General features: G+C 43.2%; 1 protein-coding gene across 2 annotated transcripts in view; it reads left to right on the forward strand.

The window, feature by feature from the left end:
• The window catches only part of ATOH8 (atonal bHLH transcription factor 8), a 30,380-nt gene extending 20,705 nt beyond the window's left edge, over positions 1–9,675 (forward strand). Inside the window, exon 3 of one of the 2 annotated variants that reach the window (XM_081191889.1) lies at positions 8,314–9,675. In XM_081191889.1, the coding sequence (XP_081048015.1) occupies positions 8,314–8,319 (6 nt within the window). In that variant the 3' untranslated portion in view covers positions 8,320–9,675. The remainder of the gene's footprint in view (positions 1–8,313) is intronic. The other variant, XM_081191888.1, reaches the window with a different exon arrangement.
• Positions 9,676–11,122: the final 1,447 nt, after the last annotated feature.

The following is an 11,122-nucleotide window of genomic DNA, read 5'->3' on the forward strand; positions in this document are numbered from 1 at the left end:
TCAAGCACAAAGAACAAAACAAGTTTTTCACGCGAGGTTTCCTTGACAGCCTTTTTTGAAGGGTGCATGCTTTTACTTTTAGAATGCAAAAGGAGGACATGAGACAAATGCTTTATGACAATAAGATTGCCTATAATCTAAGTTAGAAGGTGATGAATAAATCAATGGTGATAATAACCAATTTGGTTGCAGTTGGTTGAACTACCCGCCCCCCCAAACACAACCCCCCCCCTGCATTGTTGCAGTGGTCATGCATCCTGATCATAGTTACTTAGAACTAAGCACTACTGAGCTTAATGTAGCCTATTCCCAAATAACTGTGTGTAATATTGCAGTTTTAAGTGCCAAGGTGAGTTTAGGAGATTTCAGGACTTAAACTTCTGGGTCCATGAGCAATTTTTCTTAAACAACTACTATGTAGTTTACTCTGTAAGGTTTGGAATTGCAGATTGCTTGTGCAAATTGGAGGGACGTGGGTGGCGCTGTGGTCTAAACCACTAAGCCTCTTGGGGTTGCCGATCAGAAGGTTGGCGGGTTGAATCCCTGTGACGGGGTGAGCTCCCATTGCTCTGTCACAGCTCCTGCCAACCTAGCAGTTCGAAAGCACGCTCCGGCAGGAAGGTAAACAGCATTTCCGTGTGCTGCTCTGGTCTCGGTGTTCCGTTGCGCCAGAAGCGTCTTAGTTATGCTGGCCACGTGAGCCGGAAAAACTGTCTGTGAACAAACGCCGGCTCCCTCAGCCTATAAAGCGAGATGAGCGCCACAACCCCAGAGTCGTCAGCGACTGGACTTAACTGTCAGGGGTCCTTTACCTTTAACCTTGTGCAAATTGGTCAAGCAGCTCTTTTTGCATATGTACATGACAGTTACAAGAGCCACACAATTCTTGTGTAGCACCAGTTATATAAAAGTAGCACCCAATGAAGTAATTTAATATTCTTGAAATAAGGGTACAACCATGGTATAGATGTTGGGACACAGGTGGTGCTGTGGGTTAAACCACAGAGCCTAGGACTTGCCGATCAGAAGGTCAGCGGTTCGAATCCCCACGACGGGGTGAGCTCCCATTGTTTGGTCCCAGCTCCTGCCAACCTAGCAGTTCGAAAGCACATCAAAGTGCAAGTAGATAAATAGGTACCGCTCTGGCGGGAAGGTAAACGGCGTTTCTATGCGCTGCTCTATTTGGCCAGAAGTGGCTTAGTCATGCTGGCCACATGACCCAGAAGCTGTACGAGATGAGATGAGCGCCGCAACTCCAGAGTTGTCTGTGACTGGACCTAATGGTCAGGGGTCCCTTTACCTTTACCCCATGGTATAGATATGAGCTGGGATTCAGTTGTGGCAGACCTCGGCATCTCATGTTTCATGGATGACTCCAAAATCTGCTGCCACCGCCGCCTCTCACCTTCCATTGGAATAATAGTGGCAAAGCCTACTTGGGCACCCCATAAGCTCTGAGCCGGTGTAACTGCAACAGGCACACTCCCCGTGAGCCATCTCTGTTCAGTGTTGTGCTGTTATGATAATTACATCAGCATCTCTGCTTGCCAGACAGAACAACCTGCCATCTCCTCTGCCAGCATGCTGTTCTGAAGGTTTTCCTGACCCACACCTCCCAAGGCAGTTGAGGGGCACTGGGGGAGGGGGAGGAAGCCTTGTCACTCATTGCAGTAGCTGCTACTAGCAGAAATAAACAGCTGAATCTGGACCACTGTGTGATAATCACCATATCCATAACTATAGTTGCTTACTGGTAACCAAAAATGTTAAGTGATTGAATGGGGTAGCATTTAACTATAGATTCAAGGGAGAAAAGTTTGAAGGGAGTTGGGTATGTTTAGCCTGGAAAAGCACGGAGTGAGACACAATATAATGTCCATCTCAAATATTAGAAGGGCCCGAGGGGTAAGACCCAGGCCAGTAGGTACAAATTCCAACACACACGAAAAGATTTGAAACTTCCTTGTGATAGGAGCAGCTCAACAGTGGAACAGACTGCCTTAGGAGGTCTCATTCAGTAGAAGTTTTTTTTAAGCAGAGGCTGATCCATCTAGCAGGGATACTAGTGGATTTCCTTCAGCAGCAGGGGGCGGAACTATAGATGACCTTTGAGATTCCTTGCCCCTCTATGATCCTTTAATGCGAGCAATCCAGCAAAAGTTAGTTGGCACTACATCCTGCAGGAGTATATAGCACGAGCGTTTGCATGTTTTTTTTTTTAAAAAAATATTTTTTTATTGGTTTTACAAAACTTTTTATAGACAATACAAACAAATAAAGAAGCAAACAAACAAACATGTATAATTTCATATCCTTTTTTCATAAACCTCACTTCTCTGACTCCCCCAAACCTCCCCTTTCTACATCCCAATTTCCAAAATTATTTCAGCAAATCCTAAACTTAATTTTATCCAATTTGTCCCTTATTTATTCTTTTCTTTTACTTAATCTTTTGTCGCTGTAATCTCCTTTTCTTTCTAAAAACCTCAACATTTTAGCATTCGTCAATTTTGTAATATTTCTTGAGATAAATTTTAAATTTCTTCCAATCTTCAAACGCCGTCTCTTTCCCCTGATCGCGGATTCTGCCGGTCATTTCAGCCAATGTCATATAGTCTATCACCTTCATCTGCCATTCTTCCAGGGTGGGTAGATCTTGAGTCTTCCAATGCTTTGTGATGAGTATTCTTGCTGCTGTAGTAGCATACATAAAGAAAGTTCTGTCTTTCTTTGACACCAATTGGCCGACAATGCCGAGCGTTTGCATGTTTAGTCAAGTTAGTAAGTTGTTTAATAGGATAAGTGCATGGGGTTAAGTGTGCATGGAATTAGAGCCTTACAGCACAGTCCTACAGCTGTGGCATCCTGGGCCAGCATCTTCATTGAAGTCTTGTACATGGTTAGTTCAGACTCCATTAGCTCATTGGCATTTTACATGCCTTTCTTCTTCTTTTACTCAAGCATTCAGATGGTTAGCTAGATAGCACTAGAGATGCCCGAAAGTGGTTTTAAGCATTACATGTGACTATGACCTTCATCACAAACTAATGTTTGCTAGATCAGTCACAGTACTGTTACATGCACACCAGTGTCCAAGCAGACATATTTCAAGGATGCATATTTCAAGTCTGCATTCCTTAGAATGAAGGTTATTGGCAACTGTGCTGTATATTGTTGTAAATAAAAATATGCCCTTTTCCCTTATGGGGTATCCAAGAGCCCATATAGAGTCCTTACATAGGTTCCCTATTGGTAGGAGAAAATAACAGAGGCCAACCAGAGAATATTGAGAAGCAAAGCAGCTAGTAAGCTTGATCTTTATTGATCTGTTGCAACAGGGTACCCCCCTCACACGCAGGAGAGGAAGAGGACCCAGAACAATGGCCTGCAAGGCCTTATAAAGACTTTTGAAATTCCCCTTCTCTAGATCAGGACCACCCCCAGAAACATTATGCATACATCACAGAAGGGGTGTAACCTAAGACCACCCCTCAGATACATCCCACCTACATCACAGAAATTTAAATGTTGTTTTTCTCTTCTCCTTGTTTATCTCCTGTCTAGCAGGTTACTTGATTGGATTTTCTGGGGAGCCTGGCCATTCTTTTGTAATGCTAAAATACTTATTTCCTGGGCCAGGTCACAGGCTCACACCTTATTCAAACACAGATTAAAGGAAGAGACAATGGGGAGGCTTTTCCATTTTTGACCTTGCAGAGAAAGGATTTGGTCAGTTTAGGAATCAAAATGGTTCCAGGTCTGCCTTCCTGTACTGATCCATGTATGTGGAGTTATGAACATTACTATATATCTAAAACCATAAAATTCCTATCACAATATGGTTTTATTTACACATATATACAGGCTGGGCATAAGCTGGAAGGTGTTGCAGCATCAACACCCCAACAGATCTTTCTCCCCCATTAGTTTTGGAAGCTTGGGAGCAAAGTTGTAAATTCAGATTAGGCATACAGAGGGAGTAAGCCCAGCCCAAGACAAAAACTGCCCTCACGTCTGCTGCTCTCTTATCTTCACCAGTGACATCACCTCCATCCGGGCAAGAGGGGACCATCTGGAAGTGTCTCTAGCTGGTAGTTTTTGTGCTAACCAATCACCTATATTATTTGGTCACGCAAATAGATACTTAACAAAGAGACTGCTTGCAACATGGCTTGGCTGTAAACCAAGATGGATGCATGAATCCTTTGCTCTCTTCAGACTTCTTGGAGGAAGAAGAAAGGTCCGTGATGGCGGAAGGCCCAGGGAAGGTGTCAAAGCCCACTAAAACAGTGGCCCCAGTCAGTGACAGTTCTGAACTGAGTACTTCCAGCTTTCTCACCTGCTCTCAACCAAAAACATTTATAGATCATTTTTTATTGCTATGCAGTGAGAGGTGTGTGCAGACCTTGAGCAGTGTGCAGAATCTTAATTGTCAGGGCCAAGGACTGCAAGATGGGCCACATCCATCAGGATTTGAGCCAAGAGACACTTGAGCATGGGAAGTCCTCCTAGATCATAGGTGCTTAGAAAGGCAGGCATTGTCATGAACAGTCGAATACAACGAAACGACAACAACAAACATGGTCATGCATGTGCAGAGCTTGTCTGAGGCCTGGGGCAGGAGTCTTGTTGGCTATCCACAAGGCGTTTGATAGTCTTGAATGGCCCTTTTTTTCTTAAACTGCTAGAAAAATTGTGATTTGGTCAGAGGTTTTTAGATCTAGTAAAACAATGTGTTCTCATTTGGTCACTGCAATTAGGGTCAAGGTGCTGGACTTGTGGTTGCAGTGAGGAGGGTGATGAAGCAGGGTTGTCTCCTTCCCCCTTCCTCTTTACAATTGTGGCTGAGGCTTTAGCATATAAGATAAGTGCCAGTTATGACATTAAAGAAATTATGATCAGCGATGAAAAACAGGCCATAAGTTTTTTTGCTGATGATACCTTGATAATGATATCAGATTCAGAGGCAGGGATTTCAGAACTGAAAGTGGAACTTGCTAATTTGCAGGAGGTTACTGGTTTAGAGGTAAACTATGCAAAATCCTTTCTTGCATACCTTAATCTACTGCGGCAGGTGCCTTGTGGCACTTATGGCCGATACAGGTCTACAGGGACCATGCTTTAAATATTTAGGAGCAATGGCAACAAAATGTTTAGCAGAGCTTTGGCAGTGCAACTCTAGCTGCTGCTGAAGTCATGGCAAGCCCTTACTCTCTCTCGGTATGGCTGATTATTGCCGTTAAGATTATGTTCCTGACAAAGCTTTTATTTATGTTTCTAACATTGCATACAGAGTTCCACCTTCACCTCTTGCAGTGGTGGCAAAGGTGTATTGAAGACATCTGCCACAGGGGAAAGCAAGCTAGAGCAAGCAAAACAGTGCCATGCACCAAGCCTTGGTCTGTGAGGAAGTCATTGCCTGAATGTCAGTGGCCATGAGGTCACTGGCCAGGCAGCTGGTTCTGTGTGGCAGCTGCTGCACTTAAAACAAAATAAAAGGTGACACAGTGGTGGCCAGGCAGCTGCAGCGCATTCTTCTGCTCCTCCAACTGGAGCAAGATGCTCAGTGTGCCTAGCCTTGAGAAGATAGTAAGTGCATGCTTGCGACCACATGTGCACGCAGTAAGGAGTTGTGACCAATCCCACTTTCCCAGTTCATGCAACCCTATAATACATATTTGCAGAATGGGTTCGCTTCATACCTGCATGCATCTAGTATGTATTGTGGAAAGTGGTTTGTCTGCCTGCCTATTCTCTATGGGTTCTGTTGCCTCCCAAGATAGGCAAAGGTAAAGGGACCCCTGACCATTAGGTCCAGTCATGACCGACTCTGGGGTTGCAGTGCTCATCTTGCTTTATTGGCCGAGGGAGCCGGTGTACAGCTTCCGGGTCATGTGGCCAGCATGACTAAGCCGCTTCTGGCGAACCAGAGCAGCGCACGGAAACGCCATTTACCTTCCCGCCAGAGCGGTACCTATTTATCTACTTGCACTTTGACGTGCTTTCGAACAGCTAGGTTGGCAGGAGCAGGGACCAAGCAACAGGAGCTCACACCATCGCGGGGATTTGAACCGCCAACCCTCTGATCGGCAAGTCCTAGGCTCTGTGGTTTAACCCACAACGCCACCCGCATCCCGCCTCCCAAGATATCATTGCCCAATTGGACATGTTGCCCAATATAGCAGGATAGAAAATGTGTTGAAGCGCTTTGTCTGTCCTGAATCTTCCAACATTCATCTTCACTGGATGTACATAATTTCTAGTGTTAGGAGATAGGGAGGGAAAATGTCTCTCCATCCATTTTCTTCACACTATACATAACTCCACGTACCTCTCTCTAATCTCCTCCTACCTTATCTCTAAACTAACCCCCCTCACCCGAAAAAATGTTGAAACCTTTGCTCATAGGGTAGCTGCTGCATTCTATTTTCGAAACGTTTTCCAACTCCACAATATCCTTTTGGGACTGAGACAACCAGAACTGTACACAGTATTCTAAGTGTTGTTGTACCATAGATTTCTATCATTGTATTATGACAGTGGCAGATTTATTTCTCATTAAACTTCTTTGAGATTTTTGTTTACAATCAAGTGATATATAAATATTGTGAAATAACTAAATTAATATTTAAATCCTTTGCTCGATGATCCCTAGTATGGAATTCATCTTTATTTAAGCAGTTACTGCAAACTGGGCTGATATCATCTTGGAGATATCCACCATGACCCTGAGGTCTCCTTCTTGGTCATTCAATGGCAGTTTAGACCCCAAGAGCATATACATGAGATTAAGAGAATAATGTATATTAACAATGTGTTTGACCCCCAATGTGATACCACTTTACACTTGTTTACATTGAATTGCACTTAGCATTTTATTACCCATTCACTCACTTTGGAGCTCTTTGCAATCTCTTTTTCTTTTACACATCCGGAACAAATTGATATCATCATCAAACTTAGCTACCTCATTCCTCACTCTTAACTCTAGATCAGTGGTTCCCAATTAGCTAATTACTGAGAACCCCCTATTTTTCGAAAGCTGTGCCATGGATCCCATACTTTTGAAAATGGTACCTGGACCCCTAATTGGAAACCACTGCTCTAGATCATTTATGAACAAGTTAAAAAACACGTCCCAATATTGCTGCTGCGGGACTCCACTTCTTAATTCCATGTCCATGTATGCCTACTCTCTGCTTCCTGCTATTTACCCAGTTCCTCTCATCTTAGTCTATGACTGCTAAGTTTATTCAGGAATCTTTCGTAAGGTACGTCGTTAAAAGAATTTTGAAAATCTAAGTGTGTAGTGTCAACTGGGTCACCTCCATCTATGCACTTCTTAGCCCTGCCAGGGAACTAATAGGTTGGTGAAGCCATGCTGGTTCTGCTTCTGCAAGACTTCTTCTATATCCTTGGTATTTTTTTATTTGACCGTGCTGTCCACCAGTTCTCCCAGAAGACACCTTAAGGTAACCACTCTATGGTTTCCTAGATCTATTTTAAAAAATGGTGTTACACTGACTGCTTCTCAGTTCTCAGGTACAGAGAGGCTGATCACATGGGAAGAATAATCCTTCTAATCAATAGAAGAATCAGACATGGGATAAATTGCAGTAAACATTACAGAGCAGGAAAGGGGAGAACTCAACATGTGGTTGCTGTTTGCTGCAGCAGCTCGTGCTTCTTAAAATACTATTAAAGGTAAAGGTAAAGGGACTCCTGACCATTAGGTCCAGTCGTGACCGACTCTGGGGTTGCGGCGCTCATCTCACTTTATTGGCCAAGGGAGCTGGCGTACAGCTTCCGGGTCATGTGACCAGCATGACTAAACTGCTTCTGGCGAACCAGAGCAGCGCATCAAAACACCGTTTACCTTCCCGCCAGAGCGGTACCTATTTATCTACTTGCACTTGGACGTGCTTTTGAACTGCTAGGTTGGCAGGAGCTAGGACCGAGCAACGGGAGCTCACCCCGTCACGTGCATTCGAACTGCCAACCTTCTGATCAGCAAGTCCTAGGCTCTGTGGTTTAACCCACAGCGCCACCCGCGTCCCATACTCTTACATCCCATTAATTCCAAGTAAGACTGTGACCATAATCATTTTTTACTTTTCTTCCTGGGCCACCATAATATTTCTTCTTAGATGCTTGTCTAGACAGCATTCAGTTCTGTGGGATGTTACGTCTGCCTGCACGCACTGTAATCAAAATTATCACTTAGGAAAATAATCCTTCTAGTCAATCGAAGAATCAAGAGTGATTCCTACTTGGTTGTCAGATGTTCTAATAAAATGTATTTTCTCTCTCTAGGAGTAACAACTGACCAGGGTGAATCCAGTGACAGTCCCATCCCATGTTGTCATAGCACACATTGTCCAACTGAAAACACAACCTTTCCTTAAGATGAAGACTGCCAACAAGAACTCTCTGGATGTGAGAAAACCATCCAAGAAGTTGCAGATGCTTTCTTCTGACGTCATTCTCTTCTTAAGCCAACCACAGTCTAGTATGTGCAATGTATTGAGCACTTTCCCCCCTTTGCTTCCCTAGGAATTATTACCCCCAGCAATATAGCGTACTGCGATTTCACTGTAAATGCCAAAGATCTGGTGGAGATTATACACTTGTCACTCAATCTAATGATATGATCCACTAGCAAAAGCAGTCCTCTGCATGTATCAGGAGCCATCCGCATGAATCAGATTTGCTGTGGGAGTCGTTGATTACTTTCAATGGAATGCACATTGAAATGCGTCTTCCGTCTGCGTTTGGAAGTGAATGGAGATGTAAATCCCAGGGGAAGCGATGAAATGCAGACAAATGGGTGCATTCGGATGATGTACATCTGATGTATGCTTGTGATTCCTGATGTGTGTGGACACGTGCTTTGGGCTGTGACATCAGGGTCTTGTTTTTTACTGATATGACACCGTCCTGGAGTAGAAAAATTCCCAACATTCCCTTATATAATGTCATTATCACTCCCAGATCATACTTCATAAATCTTTTCTTTCTGTATTATTTTTAATCATCCATTTGAATGGATATTTCTGAGGCACTGAAACCAGGATTTGAAGGAGGAAGCAGCTAAGACATACCAACATTTGTTCCAAAATTATTGATTTTTCTTACTTTCAGCAGGAAAGTTCTGTTTCTTTGATAGTTTTTCACACAAAGACACACACACACAGGGAGTAAAATAGTGACAGAAAAGAGAACTGATAACTACAGGAAACATATTTTCATATTTTAAACATGTCATTTAACCCAATGTATTAACCTTTATACCAAAAAAAAAGAAAAAGAAAACAAAGGATAAAGAGCAAGAATGTAAAGTAGCAGAACTATTCCAAAACTGTTTGTCAAGTCGTATTTTGGAATGTAGCAATGTTTAAAAACACATGTAATGCAAAGGCATTTGAATTCTATATTGTATCTTTCACTTCAAATTGAAGTAAAAAAAAAAGGTATAGAAAAAACTCACTTGGAGTAAGCAGGCATTATAAATAGTTCATGTCATACATAAGGCGTCTGCTAAAAATGAAGAATATAATTCAGTCTCATAGTCAAATAATATGGCCTTTTGAAGTCAAATGAAATGGTTGTACGAAGTAGTTAAATTTGGGTTTCTGTTATTTCAGTATAAATTGGGTATTGATTTACAAAATGCAATGGGTTTGAAACTAGCCTTTTTGTACCTATCAGGTTGGGAGACATCACCGAGTAAGTTACTCTTATCTTATTATATGTATTAGAACAAGACTACCGTATTTTTTGCACCATAACACTTTTTTCCTCCTAGAAAGCAAGGGGAAATGTCTGTGCGTGTTATGGAGGGAATGCCTATGGGTGGCGGGGGGGATCTGCTGCAGTCGTGAGCAGAGGATCCATGGTTCCCCTTCCTTCCCTCCTCCGTGGCTCGCTTTGAAACAGCAAAGTAGAAGAGCCACTGAGTGGGGAGGAGAGAGGGACAGAAAGCCTGCTTGCTTTAAAGGAGCAAAGCGGGAGAGGAGAGGAGCGTTCTCCCCTTATACCCCTCTTCTTCATTATTAGCAGCATCCTTCTCCACCCTTTGAGTACTTTTCCTTCCCTCCCCACTTAAAACGTGGTTACAAAGCACGGATCCACATGGATCCTCAGGATTTTTGCACTGGGTCACCCCAAATTCACAATCAGATCACATAGCATGTCCATGGCTACATCTTGCACCAAAATAATAACACACCCACTGTAGCCTGGGGCCGCAGTGGTGCAAAAACGTGGTTACAAAGCATGGATCCACATGGATCCTCAGGATTTTTGCATTGGGCTACTCCAAACTCACTGTCAGATCACATGTCTGTGGCCACAGCATGAACCACAAAAATCATACATCCACTGTTTCGTTTAGAATATTTTTTTCCTTGTTTTCCTCCTCTAAAAACTACGTGCGTATTATCTTCGGGTGCGTGTTACAGAGCGAAAAATATGGCATATCCTACACTTTAAGACTAAGCTAAAATGCAGAATTCTGGACTGCTCAGTTGATGTCTACCACTTTCACTGCACTGAAGGGCTTCTACATACTTTCTCCCTCTGGCGTGGTGATGGTGGGTTAATACTAGAGATAAACCCCAGGAGGAATAGGACAAAAAAGCTGGACTGTCAGGAGTGTCTCTGGAGCTACAAAATTGATTCCAAGCCCTCACCTTGGACACCAGTTCTCAGCCAGAGGAGCAAGTACAGCAGTTGCAGACCTCAGAACACACCAAGGTAGCAGCTGAAGGTTCAGTGTGATTTCTGCTGCTTCCCAGAGAAGGAAAAGAGACGTGTGGTGGTGGCAGGTGACTCCCTATGGAGGAGGGAGCAGAGGAATGACTCATGGTTTGTATTGTCTCTACACAAATGCAGAGAGTATGGGAAACAAGCAAGAAGAACTTGAGCTCTTAATATTGAATGGTAAATATGATCCAGAAGACACTACTGAAACCTAGTGGGATGAGACTCAGGACTGGAATGTAGAAACTGAGGAGTACAAGCTGCTCAAATGGAATTGATCAAACAGGAAGGGAGGGAGAGAGATATTGTAGTAATAGGAGACTTCAGCTATCTTGATATCTGTTGGAACTCAAACTCAGCC

The sequence above is a fragment of the Podarcis bocagei genome (assembly GCF_964188305.1).
Source record: "Podarcis bocagei genome assembly, chromosome: 4".
Lineage (NCBI taxonomy): Eukaryota > Metazoa > Chordata > Lepidosauria > Squamata > Lacertidae > Podarcis > Podarcis bocagei.